The following is a 23,033-nucleotide window of genomic DNA, read 5'->3' as shown; positions in this document are numbered from 1 at the left end:
TCATCAAGGTGCAAAATGTGGCTGGCGCGTTAGTCAAGCCAAAGGGCATAACCAGGAAGTCGTACGACCCATATCTTGTCACACAGGTCGTCTTGTGCTCATCACCATCTGCAATCCGAACTTGCCAATAACCTGTCCTCAGGTCTATTTTGGTGAATACCGTCGCACCACCCAGTCTATCAAACAAGTCTTCCATTAGCGGAATAGGGTACTTGTTTTTCACGGTGATTTTGTTTAGAGCCCGGTAATCCACGCAGAGTCATAAACTACCATCATGTTTCTTTTGGAATAGCACAGGGGACCCGTATGGGGACTTAGAGGGCACAATGATCCCTGTGTCTAGCATTTCCATCAATTGTCTCCGAAGCTCGGTGAGTTCGGGTTGTGACATTCTGTATAGCGCCCGGGCAGGTGGCTTCGCACCCGGCACCAACTCAATCTCATGGTCCACAGTTCGCCTAGGCGGAAGACGCTTTGGCATGTCTTGTGGCATGATGTCTTCAAATTCCAGAAGTAACTCCTTCACGGGTGCAGGAATGGGACCCGAGGAGCGTTCTATATCTTCCATGCAGAGGGTAGCCAGGAACGTGGGTTCATGTCTTTTTACCCCCTTCTTCAACTGCAAGGCCGAGATGTTCTCGGCTACCATCTTCATGGGAATGCACGGAATAATGCAGGGCTTGGCCCCATTTGCCCCCATCATCAGTAGCATGTCTGCATACGGTGCGGGCATGGTATTGGTCTGTCTCAGGAATTCCAACCCCACGATTAACTCAAAGTCATCTATGATCACTACGCGCAGGTTGAACTTTCCTTCATAAGGGCCAAGCTTCACTGGTACTTCTTTGGCTATTCCACCCACTGGTTGAGGTGGTGAGTTGATAGCCTTCACACGACCTTTGCCCTTTCCTACAACTAGTCCAAGACGCTCCACCTGAGTCGAGGCTAAGTAGTTGTGGGTGGCACCCGTGTCTATCATTGCCCGAATGGGCTTGCCATTTACCTTCATGTCAACGAACATTAGGGTCCTCTCTTGATGAGGAGGAGTCCTCAAATTCACCTTCTTATTTCCTTTCCTGGCAATTGGACAGGGGTCCTTCTTCTTACGGATACCGGCACTGGTTCCCGCTAAGGGCTCAGAAATGGAGCCAACAATTGCATTGAATGCACCTACTGGCTCGGTCTGCTCCGCATCATCGGCGTCGTCATCCGTCCCATCCTCAAAAGCTTGATGGGCGTTCATCTGTGCATGTGGACATTCATTATTCCAATGTGGTCCGCCGTAATGGCGACATCCTGAGGGGGGCTTCCTCCCCCGATCATTGTTGTTAGATGCAGCACTAGTACTGCCGGAAGAGGGAGCCTTGGATTTTGGTGCACTCCGGTCTCCTCCACTTCTGCTAGGGCCACTAGTGTTTGGTTGGCCCCCTTTGTATCCTCCTCGGACAGGCTGTTGAGGCTTATCCTTCCGGGCTTCCACTTGGTAATCCCCAAGGCACTCTGCTGCTTGGATTGCCTTAGGCAACGTGTCTACCCTTTGTCTCTGCAACTCCATCCGGGCATAAGGTTTCAACCCTTCCAGGAAGGTGAAGAGTTTGTCTTTGTCCCCCATGTCACGGATGTTCAGCATGAGCGCGGAGAATTCCCGCACGTAATCTCGCACTGATTTGTTCTGGCGGAGCTCCCGCAACTTTCTCCTGGCATTGTACTCAACATTTTCAGGGAAGAACTGTAGGCGTATGGCTGCCTTCAGTTCCGCCCATGTCTCGAGGGCATCTTCACCTGCCTTGATGGCTTCGTACTTCACCCGCCACCAGAGTTTGGCATCACCCTGAAGATACATGGTAGCAGTTGCTACCTTCTTAGCTTCTTCTAGGCTTCCCACAGCATCGAAGTATTGCTCGATGTCGAAAATGAAATTTTCCACTTCTTTGGCATTCCGAGCTCCACTGTATGGCTTTGGCTCAGGAATTTTCAGCTTTTGTGCCATGGGGGCGAGGTTCACACCACCCCCAAATTGGTTTCCGCCTCCTCGAAGTAGGCTTTGTAAAGCAGCATTGACAACATTGAGCTGGCCTGTCAAGTTGTATATGGTTTGTTGCATGGCAGTCACCCTGTCTGCCTCTTGTTCCCTGTTGGCTAAATCCTCGGCACGCTCCTGCTGGAGGACCTCAAATTTACCAAAAATTTCAGCTGCCTCTGTGGCTGCTATTTTCCGGTCTCCTTCAGAGTCGCGGCTGATGTTTTCTATGTCAACTTCGGCCTGGATGAGTCTGCGGTCCAGGTCGTACAACCTTTGCACTAGGCTGGTCTTTAGATCGGGCACCATTTCCACGATGGGCCGTAATGCGTCAACTGTTCCCTCAAGGGTCGCGATGCGATCCCCATAATTCACCATGGTCAGAAATGGTGGTAATTGCAATGTAATCCCTCGTCCGATGTCGAGCCTAGGCTCTGATACCAACTGTTACGCGGTGCCTTCTTGAAGTTCCTTGGAAGGGCGACGTAAGGCTAGGCAACTGATGTCAGTACGGTTGATGTCCGCCAACTGAGGTCCCCTCCGTACGCTAGACTAGATTGTCAGTGTCGTACGGGAAAACCAATGTCATGAGCAATTGAAAGAGAGCAGAAAAGAGAATTGAGAATGAAAGAAAGCTTGATTGCATTGAATGAAAGCTATTACAGAAAACAAGACGGTGTCGGGGGGAGAGACACCAGTACAGAGAATTGTTTGCTTGCTTGAAAGTTTTGATTGCTTGGTCCCCCTTAATAATGCTTAAAAAAATAAACCAAAGTTACATGACTAGACCTATGAAAGCTGGAAAATCACACTTAAAGAAAATGCAGCAAAACTACTCTATATTTACAATGAAAAGGACTTAGTCTTCTACAAAGCAGCAGCAAGTCCGTTGGCAGCAACTTTGTCTTTAGCATCAGGGTCTGCGCGCGCGGCATTGTCTGCGCGCGCGGCGCTGTTGGCTTTTGCCTGTGGCTGGGCGCTGGCGATGGCTATCGGTGGGGCGACAGAGGCACATGCGCGCTTGTCACTTGGAGCTGCCGAGACCACGGGGCCGACCGTGGCGACGGGCGTTGGGAGGCTGGCCAGGACGCCACGGGGCGCGTCCAAGGGGTCATGGGGCATGGCTGGAAAGCCGCCCATGACAGTAAGTATGAATTAATTCAGACACTGAAACAATGAATGACTCATTAAATCAGCTATTGTTTGTTTGCCTTAATCTTCCAATTTTGATGAGTTAATGTTTAGTTTTTATGTCTCATTTGTATCGGTTGATACACAAAGTTTAAAGAAAAATTAACCTAAATAAGCGTCTACCCAAACGCTTAAACTTAAAATAGTCGGCGAATGTATATCATATTTATAATCCATATATAATATGTGTATAATTATATATAATTTATGTATACTGGCTAAAAAATATAAACAGTAAATTCGACCGGCTATTTGTGTAATTAATCAATTTATATTTTCATCTAATGTATTAAAATTCATATCTACGAGTAAACATATAGGGAAACAACCGCCAAAGGATGTGGTGAAGCGGATGGGGCTGCTCTTCCCTTAACCAGAGGTCTCGGGTTCGAGCTCTGGTTGGAAAAGTAGGGAGCACTTCCCCCGAATGAGGCCCTACGTGGCGCGAATCTGGATATAATCCGACTCCAATGTGAGTACCGGACACCGGGTAGAAAACCCCACACACACATATATATATATTTTTTTTTTATTATTATTATTATTACTTGCACCTGCCAATTAGAAAATCATACTTGTTTGAAACTCGTTAAAACTAGTAGAGAAATTGAAGAAGTGTACAACCAAACTATAACTCTTTTTGGGTCCAATTTACATCCAAAAATAATTAACATTGTGCTCTTGCTAGTGGTGAAAAAATATTCTCATATGAAGTTTTTAATTTTGCGAATCGCTGAAAGGATGGAAGAAAAGAAATAGTCATTTGAGAGGTCAATATGATATTGGGTGTGTGCGGACAAAGTCTTACAAAGAAAATAAGGAAAAATAAGCTACTTATAAGAAGTTGGAAACTTTTAATAGTGCATTTTGGAAAATATAATTAAACGGCTAATATTTTGAAAATAAATAAGAAAAAAAGTACAACTTGCACCAATGGCGGACCTAGAGTTTTGCTTTACGGAAACACTAATATTTTTATATTGGAAACAACAATAACGTATAAATAAATAAATTATAGAGCACAATATACCTTCGGCTCAAGAAAAGCATAAGCACAAACAATAATGAAAAATGAATACAGTAATATAGAAGCCATGATAAATAAGGGCGGATGCACGCCTAATGAAGTTGTGTCATGGAATACCGCTTCGTCGGAAAATTTTAGTAAATATATGTATTAATATATACTGTGAGAAAACGGATAAGTAGGAAAAAATAACACAACTTGACATAAATTGTCTTTCGGCGTTGGTTATGTTTTTTATTTTGCTCAAAGATGTCTGAGGTTCAAATCTCAAATAGCACATCTTTTTTGTAAATATTTGAAAGAGCCTGTGTGATTAAAAACTGTGATGAAGTAGAAGAATTGAACTCGAGATCTTTTCTAACTTAAAGTTCAACAAAACCAATGGACTAAGGCTATTTCTTGCTAAAAGTATGATAAATTAAAGTTATTATTCCCATTCTATAAATTTCGACACCGCTTACAAAAATTACTGCGTACACCCTTAATGATAGAGATACAATTGCATAACCAACAAAACCATTACAATTCTTTTAGGATTCAATGTCTTTAATATATAGATCAGACAAAGGGTATGAGGCAAGGTGCTGTATGTGAAAATTTGGCACCTGCAAAAAAATAACAATGATGTACATTTTTACATGAACTTAAATCTCACAATCATGTGTCTATATACTCGGGCGAAAGGATTGTCCTAAGAAGCTCTTTCAAATTAGCAAGTACATGTCTTGGCCCTAAACTTCTGCCGCCAATATAATTCAGAAGTTGCTCTAAATCCTGCATAACAAAAATAAACATGCCAATGTTAACTTCAACCAAAAATATCAAAAGGGCAGCCCGGTGCAGTAAGCTCCCGCTATGCGCGGGGTCCGGGGAAGAGCTGAACCACAAGCAAAACAAACAAAATTAATGTCTGTCCGCAAATTAAACTTGCCAATGTTAACTTCAACCAAAAATACCAAAAACAAAAAATTAATGCATGTCAGCAAACTTCACAAGATTTCTTGTACAAGTCATTTTATTGCACCAACAAAAGTCAAAGTGTATGAACGGCAAGAACTGAAGCTGAAAGACCTCATTGACAATCTCAAGCATCTACTACAACAACAACAAGTGGGGTCTGGGGAGGGTAGTGTGTACGCAGACCTTAACATGTGCAAGCATCTACTAACATGTGCAAAATAATTTGTCCTGGGCACGTGGAAAGTGGAAAAATAAAGGGAACAATAGTCAAATTCCACTCTCTTTTTCTGGAAGTGTAAATTTTGCTAATCAGTAGTAATCCTGCAAAATGGTTTTACTATTAAAAGGTTACAAAATGAGACCCTATATACAAAGGAGTGCCTCCACCTGGCTTTCTAAGTTTCTTCATGGGATCATAACTTATTATTTCTCAATGTTACAGGAGAGCAAAGTTACGTCAAGAAGATCACATAACATAGCGTCTCATTGATGGTGGATAACAATACTATGACTCCACGCTTCATTAGCATCTCGGAATCAAATTGGACAGATATGTCAGGGAAAGGAGACTGTTTTACAACTTTCTCTTCTTATGCTTCAAGGCAATTTCCACAAATATACCAAGATTAATTTCCAGACCGACATTCAAAAGACGGATATCTAATAAAAAATGCAAGTGGCATCAGAGATCCAATTCCATTGAACACTTAGCAGTTTGCATCGTACAATTGACTGAAAAGACAGTACATGGAGAATTAATTTCTCTCTCGTGCATGGATTTTAAACACTCTTACAAGGCCGTGAGAAAAAATATGCAGAGATAGAGAATAAAAAAGCAGACCTTATTCAGCAAAAATACAGCATAAGCCGCTCTTGTTGAATCTTGGCCTTCTAAAAATAAAGGAAATTCCACGGGCCTTGAATTTGCGGAAACTGAGGAACTAGATGTTAAATCAGATGATGAAGGCTCTATTGAAGGTGCATAATCACGGATATATGATCGAGATCCTCCTAACCTCAAAGGATAACGTAGAGGAACTTGTAAGTAAGATGCAATAAGTGCGACCACCTGCATGAAGATCGATAAGCTAGATTGATATACACTAGCAGAATAATGTTAAATTACAAACAATGATCAACAAAATGACAAAAAGGGAACCAAAGCATCATTGGCAATTTCCCCCTTTTTCGGTAAAATTTCCATTGGTGTATTCCACAGAAAGAAATTGAATGACTTTCAAGGCAAATGAATACACACACAGAGAAGACACAGAGAAGTGGACAACTTAAGAAATACTACATTAATATGAAACAACCAAAATGAAAAAAAAAATACAATTTAAGACAAAGAGGTTGTGAAGCAAAGAGAAAGAACACACGTGTGCAACATATCCCAGGGCAGTTGCAGACCTCTGAACCTCCTTCTTATCAGTAAAGAAACTCATCTTCGTGAACACAGTTAAATGCAGACCTGCAATGGTCAAGGCTCCTTGGTCTAAAGGTTTGGACCCAGCAGAGTTACCTGAAAAGGCAATAAAGGAAACTTAGATGGGTGTTTGCTTTGTTTATTCGATACTATCTACTCTGGGTTGCTTCTTTGCATTTTTAACATATGATCAAAACAACAAAAAACCATTACTACCAAATACTTGGTAGATTAGGCAAGAAGGCACCACTATTTCTAAGATATGACATCCAATGAAGCAAGACTAAGAGTACTCGAACCATCAGCTATAAAATCCTCCTCAAAACCTAATGAAACAAAAATTAAGGTATTTACTTTTACGACATCTTAAGAATAATGATATGTATCAACTGATCAAAACAAAAAGAGAACAATGATATGCATCACTGCATCCAAAGGACAAAGCAGGATTCTTCTAGGATGTGAATTAAGCAACTAGAATCCATTCCTGAAATTCATGAATATCTGCAAATCAATAGCCTTTAGGCTTCGCGGAACAGAGGTGAAATTTTCTCAGGAGAGTGCACTGAGCTTCCAAACTTGGATGGCCAACATCAGAAACTTGAGTCACAGCCAAGGTGGAGATGTTCTTGATGCAGCTTCTGGTAAAGGGGCGGGAGAGTCGATAAATGACAGAAAAGAGCAGGATCATGGAAGATCAAAAAAGAACAAACCCCATGGATTCTCTTAAAATGAAGCCCGAAAACAAACCAATGAAAAGAAATAGAATGTCAACATTAGGTCAGGTTATTGGGGAGAAATGAAAATGAGTAGCCCTAGATGCATTCAAACTAAAGGAGAAAGGTATTACGAAACTCTTTATATAGGTGTCCACAGCATTCAACTAAGTTGGCAACAGTTTCATCATAACTATCTATGAGCAAACCACTATTGAATATTCAATACACTGAATATCTTGAGCTCAAGACTGGAATCACTGCACTAATGCACTGAACTACCCACATCTTTGTGGGATTGTCTTCATAGGTAGGTATATTTTAGAGTAGCTCTTATACCTATAAATAGGTATTCTTCATATTTATACACCCCATGTTCACTAAGAAAAATTGATCCTCGATACATTTTCTCCTTTAGTTATATCACTTCCAACTATAACTCCACTCAAAATTCTATTATGATAAATGGATCAATAAAAGCAAACAAGAACGATCCGCACTAACGAAGAGATTATGCTCTCAGGACAAATGAATAGATTCTTGTGCGAACACTTGTGTGTACGTCTTCAACTTTGCTCGACATAATGCCTTAATGCAAGGATCAAGGAGAATTTAGGTCCAATTAATGCTGCAACAAAAGAAACTATTCCAGATACCAGGCAAGAAACAAGGACTTTGCCTAGCATTCCATACGTTAGGCTTTCAAATTCACTCTAGTAGCAGCCACGTCACAATGATCTTAAGTTTGATACTAAAAGAAGCAGACCAAGCTATTAAACCTTTGTCTCTAAGACTTTTCGGTCGCAACTGTGGTCCTATTTCTAACTAGTGAAAGGTGTGATAATGTAGTATCAAAAGGTAACTAAATCTTTTGATAAACCCTGCCTTGATAATCAACCCTTTTTCAAATTTTTCATGCATGAGCGCACACGTGGCAATATTGACAAAACAAGTCATCATAAGATCCATTTTTCATAAGATCCATTACCTGAGTTGGAACTGTTGTTGAAAAATTCAAGTTCTTGCTCAGGTGCCTGTCCAATTGCAATCCTCACAGGATAAAGCAGCTGAACTTGAGACACCATATACTGTTGTCTCATTCTGAATACTCTCTGCAAAGTTCTGAGATGACCATAACCCCTTTCTCCAGCAAAGGACCTACTTGCATCCTGCATGGAGAAAATGAGACTTTTCGGAATTAGAGAATGGTTAAGTGAAGTTACGAAAAACAAGAGGACAGACAGATAACAATGTAAAATTTTCAACTTAACAAGGAACTTAGAAAGATAATCCGTGCTAAAAAGCATAATAAAATCAATAGTGGTCAACATGGTGCCCCGAAGTATCGAAGGAGCAGCAAAACACAGGCCACAGCAGAAACCAGCAGTGGTCCAGATGGCCAATGGCACCGTGAAGTACTCAAAGGGGGAGTAATACATCAGAAGAAAATAAATGAAAACCCTATTACCAGCGAATAGAGAAACATCCAGAAAAATGCAGGACAAGGCCAACTAATTTTTTTAATAACCAAAGGACAAGGCCAATTAACTACTCTAGACAACAGAGAAAATATAATTCTTTTTTCACAGATAATCCAATTTCACCAACAACCAAGTACCATGCTTTGCCCTTCACCGATTAGAACAAACTTCTATCAAAAAATGCTGAAACACCCATTGCACAACAGAATATTTTGGTCTCCGTGCTCTATGATTCAATCTTCCATTTGACATGACGAACACAACACTGTTTTCATCTGACAAATATTCTTAATTCAGAACACCAAAGTCATCGAAGCTAAAGCAGAAAGGAGGGGCGAGAAGGAGGAGGGTATGGGGAATAAAGGGACAGATAGAGTGTCACTCAAGCTCTATCAAAGGAGACGTCACAGAATAAACCAACAGTGTCACTTAAACAATAGAAAATTCCTTATATATCCGGCTAAAAAGTGCTTAAAGAAGCACAATTAGGAATTCAATAGAAAACCAGTTGAGTAAATCAATTTGAAGGAGCTGGAACGCTAGCCACTCCGAAGACAGGCTTTATCATCTGACAAGAATCAATTGGAAGGCTTTCCATATCTCCAATTGCCCCACTCTATTTCAAAATCATATAAAGGTTTCTATGGGTTGCAAATAATGCAAAGCAGGTCATTAAACATTTTTTTGGGATGGAACACATTTATAGAAGGTGATGTAGATATATGTATATAGAGAGGGGGAGGGGGGGAGTAAACAGTTTTGAAATACTAAGATACCTGCAAGCGCTTGCTAGCTCCAGAAAGAGAAGTCCCTGCAACCAACAGTGACCTGATGTCATTACTGAGTTGCTCCTCTTGCTTCTTGACTTTCTCTTTGACAACTTTAGAATGCATCGACATGTTTCCCATCACCAATTTTCTAGAATCCAGTTTTTCTTTCATCTCATCAAGCTCATTCGAACGACTCAGTGATTCTGCTTCTACCTGGAAACCATATCGCCACCCGCTAACAAGCGGGCTAATTCATTAAAGCCCAAAAAATAAAAAGGAAAGGAGAGACAGTGTCAAAACATAGAAGTCAAAAGCATAAAAAAGCAACTTATTATCTCCACTTCTCTAAAATTTAGTTGCACAAAAATGGTAAGAACAAAGGGGAAAGAGAGGGAGCCCTAAAAGTATGAATCTCAACATTAACTTTTTATCTAATTTCCCTTCAGGAATTTACCAACACAATGTTGAGGCCATAGAGAAAGAGAAACAGCTGTACCTCTAAGACTAAAGAAGAAGAATAACCACTTTCCTTTGCTACTCCATGTTCAAATTATAGTACCACAAGAATATAACTGTGATAATTGACTACACATCTCCCTTGGTACCGTTACTTTTTCATATAACTTAGCAAAACAATGTGGAAATATTTGATAAAATGTCACAATCAGGAGCACATTGTCATCCAAATTTACACTCTTGTTGCACCTTAAACTCATTTAAATCAAAAGAGAGGTTAGTCAAGTCTGAAGTAGTTATCTCCAAGAGCCTAGTGTGGGATACCTAGTGGCAAGACCCTCCACCTCTAATCATGAAGTTGGAGGAAATGATGAAAAGTGGTAACAGCCATCGTTTGGGGGGGGGGGGGGGTTGTGGTTTTTACTATGCCAAAAAAGAAGAAAAATAGTTGACTCTCAAGAGATGTTCCAAATTCTTATGTTCATTTTACAACTGGAAGTCAAGTTCAAAATTAAAAAGTTAAAACTCAAAGTTGTTGAAGACATAATTATATAAATAAAAGTATGCCCTCTCTAACAACTTAAGTTTTTAGATGAGGTGATCACATAATTCAACTTGGCATAGTGGTCAATGAAATATGTTGAGAACCATAAGTCTCAGGTTCAAATCCCAGCGGGGTTGTTGGAGGGTGGTTTTCACTATGTCGAAAAAGAAGAAAAATAGTTGACTCTCAAGAGATGTTCCAAATTCTTATGTTCATTTTACAACTGGAAGTCAAGTTCAAAATTAAAAAGTTAAAACTCAAAGTTGTTGAAGACATAATTAGATAAATAAAAGTATGCCCTCTCTAACAACTTAAGTTTTTAGATGAGGTGATCACATAATTCAACTTGGCCTAGTGGTCAATGAAATATGTTGAGAACCATAAGGTCTCAGGTTCAAATCCCAGCGGAGATAAAGATACTAGGTGATTTCTTCTTTGGCCAGGCCTTGGTGGAGAGTTACCCGGTATTCGTGTTGGTTGAAGGTAGCAAGTACCTTCGCAATTAGTTGAGGTGGGCACAAGGTGGCCCGGACATCACAGTTATCAACAAACAAATTTCAACATGGTGTCATCAGAAGATTCTGAATTCAATCTTCACCCCAACCAATCATAAATAAAAAAAAACAAATTCCACATGCTTGGTCCATGAAAATAAAACACACATCCACATGAGGGGCATGTTGAAAATATAGTACAAATAAAAAAGAGTACTCTCACAGCTTAAACTATCAGCGAAGTTGATCAAACAATTATAACAAAAGTTTCAGATGTTATTTTTGTTCATATAGAACCAGAAAACAAAACAAACGTCACAATCACATTGAAGCTAAAATTAAATTTCTGATCTTGTTATTTATCTAGTGAGTCCCTGTAATCCAACATCAGTTTACATATACACCAAAGAAAGAGAATTACAGATCGACTTGGTAGTCTGAACTTTGGGCATAAAGAACTTAAAAACAATGAAACTTCCTCATTTTCATTGTACTGACTCAATTACTTAACTAACAATCCATTGAAAACCTTACCCTAGTATTTTACACTGCATTTTACAACCTAATCTACAATAGATCACTCTCCAAATAAGGTTGAAAATACAGAAAGACAAAATTAAAATATGATATCCAGAATCTGTCAAAGTCATGCAGTCACCTACCATTATTTCTCAGCATAATACAGAATGAGAAGAACAAAAAGTTAATGTTTTTTTTTTAGGTTTTACTAAAACCATGCATTAGATATTAGCTAATACACCTTGCATCATAAAGGCATATCAATTATGTTTTCTAAAAGAACTCAGAAAAGCAAAGAACTGGCATATAGGAACATGAAAACCTAACCAAGTTCAATTAAGATGACCTAATTGATTGTTTTCCGGTCTACAATCGGGCAATATTCTATAATCGTTTGGAAGTAAAAGGTAAACACAAACAAGCTCCAAAAGATAAATAAAGTACTAACATGACTAAAGCACATCCTCAACTAATAGGTATGTCTCATATAGATCTTTTGCTTCCATTGTGCAACTTCCTTCCAAGTGATTATAGGTCTACCTCGTCCTCTTTTAACATATTCATTAATCATAGTTTCACATTTTCAAACATGTGGATTTGGCTGTCAACGCGGGACATGACTATACCATCTCAAGAGATCTTCTCTCATTTTATCGTGTCTAGTTTTTTATGACTGCACATGCATCTTAGCATTCACACCTCAACGTCACTCATCTTGTGGATGCGTTAGAGTTTAACGGCCCAACATTCACTTCCATATAACATTGTTGGTCTTATAACTATTCTATAGAACTTACCTTTTATTTTGGTGGGTATCCTTTTATTACATAACACACCAATAGCACTTCTCCATTTCAACTATTCGATTTTGATTCTACGTGTCACATTTTCATCTATCATTCCATTCTATTCTCTATGAACAGCGAGCCTAAATATCTGAATTGTTTGCTTTTAGGCATCGCAATCCCGTCTAATCTCACCTCGATTTTGTTCTTCTTATGTTGACTGCAGTGTATATTCGGTCTTACTTCTACTCATCCTGAAATCCTTACTCTCAAGAGTATTTCTCCACATCAAGCTTTTGGTTGACACTCACACGATATTATCAGGAAATAGCATACACCGCGCAGCCTCGTCTTGTATTGTATTGGTGAGCTCATAAAAAAAATGAATTTTTTTTTTAATTAATATCACTAAGGTTCATGAAGAATGTTGCTACCCTGCGATTGAAAATAATCCAAATTTATTAATATCACTAAGGTCCACCAAAAATGTTGTTGCCCCTATGATTAGCCATTAATGTTCACTTCATTTTCTCTTCACTAAGATTCAAAACAACCACAACATGATCTTCAAATCAAGCAAACTTCAGAGGGAAAAAAAAAGTAAAAAGTAATTTACCTGTATAAGGGACTGTAATTTCTGCTGAACCAATTGTTTCTTCTGCTTAGCTTCATTAAGAGCAAATGTGAGGCTACACAAACGAGCTAATTCCTGTTCATAATCTTCCCATTGTATTATTAACTTCACATTTTTTTGGTCTTCCTGATTTTGCATTAAAGCTAATTTCTTTGATTCCATTCACAACTAAAAAACCACAAGATTTTGATTGAAGTTTTAAATAATTCAAAAAGGGTAGTTGAAAATCATGGTTTTTCATCATGGGTACTTCAAATCTTGAAAAATTAAGGTACCCAAAATCCCATTTTGAGAAGTCAAGAAAATATTTTAGGAGAATTATTGGAATTAGGGTTTTGAGAATCAAGGAAATTGAAAAGGGGAAAGATGGGTTTATTGCTTATTTTTGGGGGTTGTGTTTGGATTTGGATCGAATGGTTTTTCCACTTTTGTTTGATCACTTTCTTGAAATGGGTGTGGAAGGGTGTCTAGGCTGAGAGGAATTAGAATATTGCAAAAATATAGTATTAGTATTTCCTATTTATGCAGCTTTTCTTTTCAAGTTTTTCTTTTGTTTTAAGTTACTGAGAACACAAAACCTTATATTAACGGGGCCTATTTGTACATTATACCATTTTACAATTTTAAAATTAAAAATATAATATTTTTAGATTTTTTTATGCGTAAAAAAATATATCTCTCATGCATAAAATTAAATCTTTTATGTATATAAAAAAAAGGTCATATGAAATTTTCTTTACACTTGCTGGTTTATGACCAAAAAATAAAATTAGATCTTCAATAAATGTGTGAACAACACATGTGAAATTTATTCATCCACTAAAACTAGTGCCTGATTCAATATGTATTAAGTTTCATCTAGCGTCGAGGCTATTTTTTAAAACACTTTCTTACATAGGGACAAAATATAAACAATGGCCTAAAATTAATCCTATTTGTACAAATTGCCTGGTCCGGTTAAAATCTACCTACATTATAAATTGCGGCTATGTTTTAAATAGCACGGACCCGTTTTGACATAAATTTTGATGGAAGTTTTTTCCAAAAAAAAATATTTTTTTTCGAAATCAGTATTTGTTCATAAAATTTCTAATTTTCACTTGAAGATGCCTTTTGAAAATTTTCAAAAATTTGAAAAACTCCAAAAAATTATTTTTTAAAAATTTCACTCAAATCACTTACAAAACTTCAAAAACAACCCAAACTGAAATTTGTGTCCAAATACAACTCTAAATTTCAAATATTATTTTCACTTGAAAAATATTTTCACCATTTTTTCGAATTTTACAATTCTTATGTCCAAACGCCTACTAAAAATGGCTAGCATTTCTATGATTATATGGGATTTTAACACAAATAGCCAGCCATATTTATTATTTACTTTTTTAGCCGGTATACATAGATTATACATTAATTATATACAGTAATATACATATAAAACATGAATTATACTTATAATATACATTCATCGGCTATTTATAGCTTAAGCAATTACGTGACGGGCTATTTGGGTTAATTCCATACAAGTGCGTCAAGAAAATCATACTTCCAAATTCCTCTTTCTATTGTTGACGCAAATAAAGGAAAATATAAAAGCATAGCCACAATTAGGGAGGTAAGAAGGGAAAGTGAGCAAATTTTCTTTTCGCTTGCTTGTTCATAAACAAAAAAAAATCATAAAACTTGCAAACAATTAAAAATCACATGTTTGTCCATCCAACAATATTCAGCTTATTTTGAGAAGTGATTTTCTCAAAAGTATTTTTCAAAAATGTGCTTTTGGTGAGAAGCAGTTTGTGTTTGGCTAATTAATTTGAAAAGCACTTTTGAGTAGTAATTAATGTTTGGTCAAACTTTTGAAAACTGCTTCTAATAGCATGTTTGGCCAAGTTTTTTTTTTGGGCCAAAAGTGTTTTTAGGTGTTTGGCCAAGCTTTTAGAAGGAAAAAAAAATACTTTTGAGGAGAAGCAGAAGCAGTTTTTGAGAGGCAGAAAAATGTAGTTTCTTTCCAAAAGCACTTTTATGAGAAGCACTTTTGAGAAAAATATACTTAGAATCAGTTTTCAAAAGCTTGGCCAAACACTAATTACTGCTCAAAAGTGCTTTTCAAATTAATTAGTCAAACACAAATCGATTCTCACCAAAAGTACTTTTTGAAAAGTACTTCTGAAAAAAACACTTCTCAAAATAAGCAGATTTTAGAAGTTTGGCCAAACAGGCTATAAATATATTTTTGTCAAAAGTGTTTCTCCGAAAAGCTTGGCCAAACACGTTATTAGTGACCAATTCAAAACTACTACTTACTATCAAGTTTTATTATCCGTTTGTCTAACGTTTGTCAACAACCATTTCCATTATTCCGGTTGTATAGCGCCAATGTTACTTTTGTAAAATTTCCTTAAATTGGAGACAAAACATAAAAAAATGGCCTAAAATCATCCTATTTGTGCAAATCTCCCAAAGTTTGCCTAATCCGGCGAAAATTTACCTACATTGTAAATTATGGCTATGTTTTAAATCGAACAATTAAAAGTGGCTAGCGATGTCACGTGCAAAAACTATAAATACCCAAAACTCGGTTGGTTAAGAAAACCAAATTGAGAGAGCAGCAGCAATGGCGGCAGAGAAATTATTATTGCAATGCGGTGACTGCGGAACTCTGCTAATGTCCGTAGAAGAAGCAGAACAGCACGTAAAGCACACTTCCCACACCAACTTCTGCGAGTCCACAGAGCCAATTCGCCACCTCGTTTGCACCGTTTGCGGCAAACCTTGCCGCTGTAAAACCGTAATATTTTTTTTTGCCTTTTTCCTCATTCTTATTTATCATTCGCTAAGTTTTTGTAATAATTGAGTGGTTTAAGTTATATACACTCAGGGACGGAGCTAGTGTGTAGATCAGTAAGTACTTGTCTTAAGAAATCGATTAAATACGCACAAATTATTACTTTAGAACCAAGTAACTTAAAATGACTAGAATCCTGAACTCGTAAGCTTCAAATCCTGATTCCGCCTTCAGGGGCGAATGTAGTGTTGAACCGACGGGTTCAGTTGAACCCATAACATTCGACGTGAAGTAAAGATTTATAGGAAAAATTCATTAAAATTGCAAAAATAGTAGATATGAACCCATAACTTTAAAAGTATAATGGGTTCAATGCTAAAACCTTGAAAGTTGAACCCATAGGATTTAAATCCCGGATCCGCCTCTGTCCGCCTCTAATAGTTTAAAGAATTTTTACACTACCATATTTAACATGTTATTGCATGTTGTTTACTGTATTTTCAAGTTACTAAATCATGCTTATTTTAAACAGTTAGCTGTTATTGCAGGCAGCTTAACCTGATAGCGTAAAAAGTTAATACACGGTTTTGGTACAAAACTTAAACTCATGATAAGAAATTCGTTGTTTCGAGCTCAAAAACTGTATTAGTTAAGGTGTACTCCTTCAGATTATTATGATATCTTGTGAGAATGTAGGGCTGATACTCAAAATTTGGATGAGATATTTTTGATAAGTTTGTGATTGAGGCGTAGTTGATGGAATGATTAAATTGATGATAACTAATAACAATAGCTTAACTTTGGATGAAAAATCGGGAATTCTAGTTGTTATAATTGTTATATATGCTATGCGACAACTAAACTTTAGATGTAGCTTATGAATGCAGATGAGAGGCGGGTTCAAGATTTAAACTTTATGGGTTCGGAATTCTAGGACCGCGATCTCGAGTGTTAATAAATAGGTCCGAAATTTAATATTTTTACATATTTAGTGAAAGTTTTTAACACTTATATAGTGTCTAGGCCAAAGCTACTGGGTTCGGCCAAACCCATAGCTTACATTGTAGATCCGCCCCTGATGTAGACGTAGCAATTCAATGAACTGTAGATATAAGTAACTTATGAATGCAGACACTGCAATTTGATGAAATAATATGCTTTATACTCTGAATTTCAATGGGAGTTTCAATGTTTAAGCTATGCTAGTGAACTGTTGATATAGCTTCTGGAATGTAGCTGATGCAATTTGGGAATAACTGCACCTAACATTCTAAACTTTAATGGCAATTAGGGATGCTGATAGTTATGGTTATGCAGTTATGAGAATTGAATGCAGTACATAGCTCGGGAACATATGCATCGTTGTGCTGCTGAATTCTGTAGCTAATACTTTAAGTTTTGATGATTCCAGTTACTAAGTATTGCTATGAAAATTGAACCATTGATATAGCTTGAGAATGTTGCCATTGCAATTCTTGGAAATCTAGGCCTAATATTCTTACTGGTCGTATTGTTACGTGAAATAATCTTGGAATATTCCACATTAGTATTGGGTGTCTGGCTACCTTTCTTTGGTTTGGATATTAGCAATTCCTGCATCAATTATGATGTAGATTTGTATTATTTTATAGCAAATATGATATAAAATAACAGTGCATATATTTGCAATTCCTGCATAAGACCTCGTAAAATGGAAAAAAGCTTCCCTTAAACTGTTACCTGTTTAGTTAACCATCTCTCATTTTTGTCATAACATTATTAAAGTGTTTATATCAAAGGCTCCATGTTTAGAGGAGGAATGCAGGATTAATTTATTCATCTGATTTAATTTAAGGTTTCTGTTTAAAACAAGAGATGATTAATTTAAATTTTGATTATATTACATAATTGTGTCTAATCGCGTATCATGCTAATACTAGATTACATGAAGCAATGTAATATTAGGTGAGCGTATTATTTGAAACAAACTTTCAATTTAAAACAAAGCACATGTTTTAGATTATACATCATATATCCATATTTTAATAGGATCAAACAAATATCCCATAATAAAAGTACAAGTCCACTGAATAATCCAGCATTTAAGGTGCAGTACGATCCATGTACTGTAATTCGTATATAGTGTGTCTGCTAATCAAACTACGCCTTAGTTTTGATAGGAGTTCCAATAGTTAAATTACGGTATTATGTTCAATAGTTGGTATAGCTTCTACATGCAGCTTATGGGAACTTTTGGGTTTTGATTTATGAAGGAGTTTGATTTTCATGCAAAGAGGACTGGGCATACTAAATTTCAGGACAAGACGGCAGAGGTGGCAGAAGAGGAAGAAAGAAGAGCCAGGGAGAAACTTCGTCAGCAATTCGAAGAAATTATTAAGGTTAGAAATCCTAATGTGTCTAAGAATTTTGATTATGCTAAGAACATGTCAGTAAGTTATGCTGATTGCCAAATGGTTGGAAGACAGTCTAAATGGCTAGAAATGAAAATTTGCATTTCGTACAAATTGACAAAGATTCTTTTGCGTTCAGGTGTGATAACTTATACTTTTCCTATCGATTTTTGGTAAACATTCTAGGGTGAGACTTTCCCCACACTATTAATTATCCTTTCGGTGTGTTACTCAGGGAGTGAGCTTATATCCTGCTTTGACCTTTTGCTGTCAGATTTTTACCGGTTTATTTTTTAATTAGCTGCATTGGCATTTTTGCTCTTTGTAACCTGTTGTGACCTGAAGTTGCAATTCACCAGGTCAAGGAATACTGAAACGTAATGTCTGAAAATCGTATTGTTCTGGCTACTTCTACTGTATTGTAAACAGACACTAACTAGCAAATTAGCAAATTTTAATTACTTGGTAATTTTGTGATTGAGATTGACTTTTTAAATTTCCAATACGATCTATCAGGCAACTTGTTATTTTCCTGTTTGCATTAAGCTGACTCCTTTTTACCTTTTAATGGTTTGGTTTTGGGGTGGTAGGGCTTCCTGAGTTTGCTTGGATACTAAACAATGATTTTCTTCTTAACAGAAGTATGCAAATTATTGCCTTAAGAGAGGTATGCGATTCCTCAAGCCGTTGGATGGACTGTTTGGCTTGAAAGAAATAGCAGAATTTTATAAGGCAATGGGAGAAATATCCATAGCCTTAAACAAAGATGTATTTTTTTGCTAGTTTTTTGGTGCAACCTCGTAATTGTACAGGATGATGATGCAACTTTAGATACAATAGGGGATCTGCACAACCTGTAATTACACCTTGTCGCACTGTCTTAGTACAAGCATTTACAAAATCTTTGATTACTTATCGAACAAATTATTGCCTTATTTTTCTTACTATGGCACATTATGCACCTGTAATGCACTCCACTCGTGTATTACCAAATACTTGCATTCTTTAACTGTAACCGAACAGAAGCTTTAAAATGGATACTATGAGGTTGATCATTTGCAGAAAATGCAACCTAATCTTTCGCTGTTTGTCGTTCCAAGTTTATAAAACGAAAAGGGCAATGACAAGGATGCTGGTAAATGTGTAGGATTTGGTACATCTAGGAAAATGTAAGGTCTGATGTGGATCACGTAATCCTATTTGGTTTTTTTCTTGATTTGGATCTTTCTTTTGTTTGTTATTCTTATTTTTTTGTCTTTGAAAGTGAAATGTATCGGTGAATGTCAGTTCATGCACAAACATATTTATTCAGAATATGCACATTCTTGCTTTTTACGATCAACTTAGCCAATGTGTTGATGACCATGTTACACCTCATCCAGATCAATCAAGTGCCATCTGATGAACAAATATATTTATTTCACAGGCAGAAACCAGAAAACTGTTTGGTTTGCCACCACGAAATCCTGCTCTCGCGAAACTCTTAAGACCTCTTTTGGAGGAAGAAAAGGTGTGCATTTGTGCTGTTGAAATCTGTGGATATGGTTTTGATCCAATTCGGACATGCTTGTCCCTACTCAAGTTGCTTTTTAAATTAATGCTGTAGAGTTCATTGCCAGTCAGTCCAGCTACAAAGGCAGAGCAGATGAGTGAGTGCCTCCGGACTATCAAACAGACTCACATGGTAATGTTTCTGCTATTTTACGTCCAACTTTCTCTTCTTTCTCATAGTCATAGTTAGAGCCATAAGGGATCTAGTGGACCTTTAATAAAACGCTGAAGTTTTTGAAGTATACAATAACAAGGGTCTTCCAACAACAAACACACTTAGGAACTGAAATGGCCTATGATTCGAGTCTACTATTACTTTGTGTGGCTTTGTTCCACAATTGAATGAATTGTCCTTTCAATCTTTTATTGTTTTAAACTGATTTTTTGTTGATTTTCCTTTGGTGGACTAGGATGATGAGGCCAAAGTCAAGAGCTCTTTCAACACACTGCTAACTTATGCTAAGAATGTGGTAACAAATCCAGATGAGGAGAAATACCGTAAAATTAGACTCAGTAATGCTGCTTTCCAGGTGAGTATTTATGAATTAAAAGCGAGTGTGGCCATTTTTTTTGCTTTTTATTTACTTATAAGTTGTGCTTATCCCTAACCTTTAAATCCAGTCAAGAGGAAAGCTCCTGTTATCCTTCCTTTCTATAACATCGTTAGAGCTCGAGTTCATATAATTCCTTATAGTAGTGAAGGGGTGGAAGGCAGGTTTAAGGTGTTGGGATTCCCTCCAGTAAAGTTTGCTCCAGTATCCTTCAATAGGGTTCTGATCCCTTGACACGTGTCCTGCTCATTAGTTGATGGACAAGATTTCTTTACTTCAATAACTAATTTAACCATGGTTACGTCTCTCTTCTTGAAACAGAGACAACAAAACTCCGTTGGCTACTCTGGCAGAACGCCTTTGGAGCATCTTTCTTCGCCTATTTCTTCCGTTTTTCGACACAAATACCTCATCAAATATTTTATGAAAAACGTAATTTTAGTGTGTAGATATTGGAAATCCTTACCAACAGTAAGGCAAAATGAAAAAAATCATCTTCTTTATACTTAAATTTTAGAACGAATAAAGTGGAAATAACGGTGATCATAATAGACTTAAAAGTATTTTCATAGGTATTAAGGTGAGGTAAGTGCAGATGTTTGTTAAGAAGATTCCTCTCTTCACCACCCATTAATTAACCCTGCAAATTTATCAAACACTAGTTGTAGAAATCAGAGAAGGGAAACAAGAAGAAAAGAACAAAAAAAGGGAAGATGAAGGACTCGTTTAGCAAGGATGGCCTGTTTGAATTAGATTTAATAAGAAGAATATCTGAGAGACCTGGGGAGGTTAGTCATGAGAAAGGAGAAACATAACCATGGTTAAATTAGTTTTTAATTAAAGAAATCTTGTCGATCAATAGTGAGCAGGACACGTGTCAAGGGATCAGAACCCTATTGAAAGATACTGAGAGCAAACTTTACTGGAGGGGATCCCAACCCAATTTAAGTACTTGGATCAGAATGTTTTAACGCTAAGTCAGCTCCCAAGCCCCATAAAGACTATTACCCTGATCCATTTTTAATACCCGACACTCCTTTTTCCCCCTTCTGTTGTTTCGAGTTGTTCCCAAAAGGGTCTACGGGAGCAGTGGGGATCCAACCACAGGCTTTCCAATTCGGCAGAATCCAATGCTTCGAGTCGAACTTTATATGCATGTGCGAAGAACAATTATAGATAAGAGTTTGTTATATCTTTCAGAACTCTCTCTCAATTCACAATGTCTAAATTCTGCATTTGCCACTGTATGGGAGTGTTGGTTGGTTGGCTATGTGTTATCATCACCTAATTGTATACAATTATATCAGCTAAGTAGAATCTTGTTAAACCGATTGGATCATGGGCGAAGCTATATGTCTTAAAGAGTAGTCAATTGACTACCCTTTGCCAAATAATTGCACTGCATATATAGGTAAGATATGAGATTTTAGAAGTACATAACATATACTGAACACCCTTTATCGTGACATTTTTTCACTTCTTTGAAGTTTGAACATACTTGAGTAAATTTCTGGCTTCGCCACTGGATAGGATTCTTGAAAATGTTCTCAGAATTCTATAAGCAATTATCATGGATACCTTGGCCAAAAGTAGTTTCATGACACTTAATCCTGTTTTGACATTTCGATTACAGGATAGGGTTGGCAAATTACGAGGAGGCATCGAATTTCTTGAGCTCTGCGGATTTGAGAAAATTGAAGGGGGTGAATTCTTGTACTTGCCAAGAGAAAAAGTGGACATGGATGTGCTTTATTCAGCTGGACATGAGTTGAACAGTGCAATTAAAAATCCCTTCTTTTGAATCCTATGATCCATACATTTAGGTAAAGAAAAAATATCAACTGTAAAGGATAGTCTCTCATAATTCAGTCATATACAAAACTCTAAGTATGACATGGTTTCTCTTTAATATGTGGATTGAGATTATGCAGGGATTTTGATCAGTACTGGTGATGAGATTGGAAAGTTTTTTCTCCTTTCTGAATTATCTTGTAGCTATAGCCTACAGATGTATTTTTCTTTACGAGTCGTGTTTATTTTTGTTTAGCTTTGCATGCATGTTAGTAGAAGACGTCAAAGTAGTAAATTCCTATAAGTGAGATCTGGGGAGGGTCTTACCCCTACCCTAGGGAAGACCCCTACCCTGGGTAAGGCAGAAGGTAGTTTCTGATAGACCCTCAATTAAAGAAAAGATGGAAAGAAGCAGTGTCAACAAGCAGTAGCAATAGCAAGATATTAAGAAAACCAAAACGAAAGATAGCAATCAAACAGTAGGTAGTAATAGCAATCTAAGAATAAAAAGATACCATACACTACTAGAAATTCAGGCAAAACTGTCCACAACCGACCAAAGTTGGTCGGTAATGGCCAATAACAGTGCAAAACGCGACCATTTACATGTGGACGGTATTTTGAAGGTCGGAAGGGCATACCGACCAAAGTTGGTCGGAAATTACCAACCAAAGTTGGTCAGTTAAATTCAAAAAAAACATATTGCCGAAAAAATTCCGACCAAAGTTGGTCGGTATTTTAGTTATGTAATTAGAAAATGTACCATCTGAAATCGAACCGGGGTCTGTACTGTGGCAGGATACTATTCTACCATTAGACCATTGGTGCATTTTGTTTTAAAAATGTCTTTTATTTCATTTATACTCTTTAATTGTATTTTCGAACGAAAATAACCGACCAAAGTTGGTTGGTTTTATTAAAAAATAAAATTACCGACCAAAG

General features: G+C 37.2%; 2 protein-coding genes across 4 annotated transcripts; one reads left to right on the top strand and one right to left on the bottom strand.

The window, feature by feature from the left end:
• Positions 1-4,724: 4,724 nt before the first annotated feature.
• On the bottom strand, positions 4,725-13,525 carry LOC107800797 (vacuolar protein sorting 38). 3 transcript variants are annotated; one of them, XM_016624139.2, is made up of 6 exons: positions 13,006-13,525; positions 9,598-9,838; positions 8,329-8,509; positions 6,578-6,720; positions 6,040-6,267; positions 4,725-5,012 (listed from the first exon to the last, which is right to left on the bottom strand). In XM_016624139.2, the coding sequence occupies exons 1-6, from the start codon at positions 13,059-13,061 to the stop codon at positions 4,896-4,898; spliced, it is 966 nt and encodes a 321-aa protein (XP_016479625.1). In that variant the 5' UTR covers positions 13,062-13,525; the 3' UTR covers positions 4,725-4,895. The 3 variants fall into 3 exon arrangements, with proteins under 3 accessions (XP_016479625.1, XP_016479689.1, XP_016479552.1); XM_016624203.2 differs by having other exon boundaries at positions 9,598-9,826; XM_016624066.2 differs by having other exon boundaries at positions 9,598-9,804; positions 13,006-13,524.
• Positions 13,526-15,547: 2,022 nt separating this feature from the next.
• Positions 15,548-22,323, top strand: LOC107800720 (uncharacterized). Its single transcript, XM_016623974.2, has 6 exons — positions 15,548-15,811; positions 18,061-18,186; positions 19,625-19,708; positions 19,805-19,882; positions 20,160-20,279; positions 21,934-22,323. The coding sequence occupies exons 1-6, from the start codon at positions 15,638-15,640 to the stop codon at positions 22,099-22,101; spliced, it is 750 nt and encodes a 249-aa protein (XP_016479460.1). The 5' UTR covers positions 15,548-15,637; the 3' UTR covers positions 22,102-22,323.
• Positions 22,324-23,033: the final 710 nt, after the last annotated feature.

This window comes from Nicotiana tabacum, chromosome 14 (assembly GCF_000715075.1).
Source record: "Nicotiana tabacum cultivar K326 chromosome 14, ASM71507v2, whole genome shotgun sequence".
Classification (NCBI taxonomy): Eukaryota; Viridiplantae; Streptophyta; class Magnoliopsida; order Solanales; family Solanaceae; genus Nicotiana; species Nicotiana tabacum.
This window is presented reverse-complemented; position numbering and strand designations above follow the sequence as displayed.

Coding starts and splice junctions, on each gene's coding strand:
- LOC107800797 (XM_016624066.2), bottom strand. CDS start 13,185: ATGGAATCAAAGAAATTAGCTTTAATGCAAAATCAGGAAGACCAAAAA. Junction 8,510..9,597: donor GAGCTAGCAAGCGCTTGCAG/GTATCTTAGTAT, acceptor TTCTCCATGCAG/GATGCAAGTAGGTCCTTTGC. Junction 5,013..6,039: donor CTGTATTTTTGCTGAATAAG/GTCTGCTTTTTT, acceptor TTTGTTATGCAG/GATTTAGAGCAACTTCTGAA.
- LOC107800720 (XM_016623974.2), top strand. CDS start 15,638: ATGGCGGCAGAGAAATTATTATTGCAATGCGGTGACTGCGGAACTCTG. Junction 15,812..18,060: donor AACCTTGCCGCTGTAAAACC/GTAATATTTTTT, acceptor TGATTTATGAAG/GAGTTTGATTTTCATGCAAA. Junction 19,709..19,804: donor CTCTTTTGGAGGAAGAAAAG/GTGTGCATTTGT, acceptor TTAATGCTGTAG/AGTTCATTGCCAGTCAGTCC.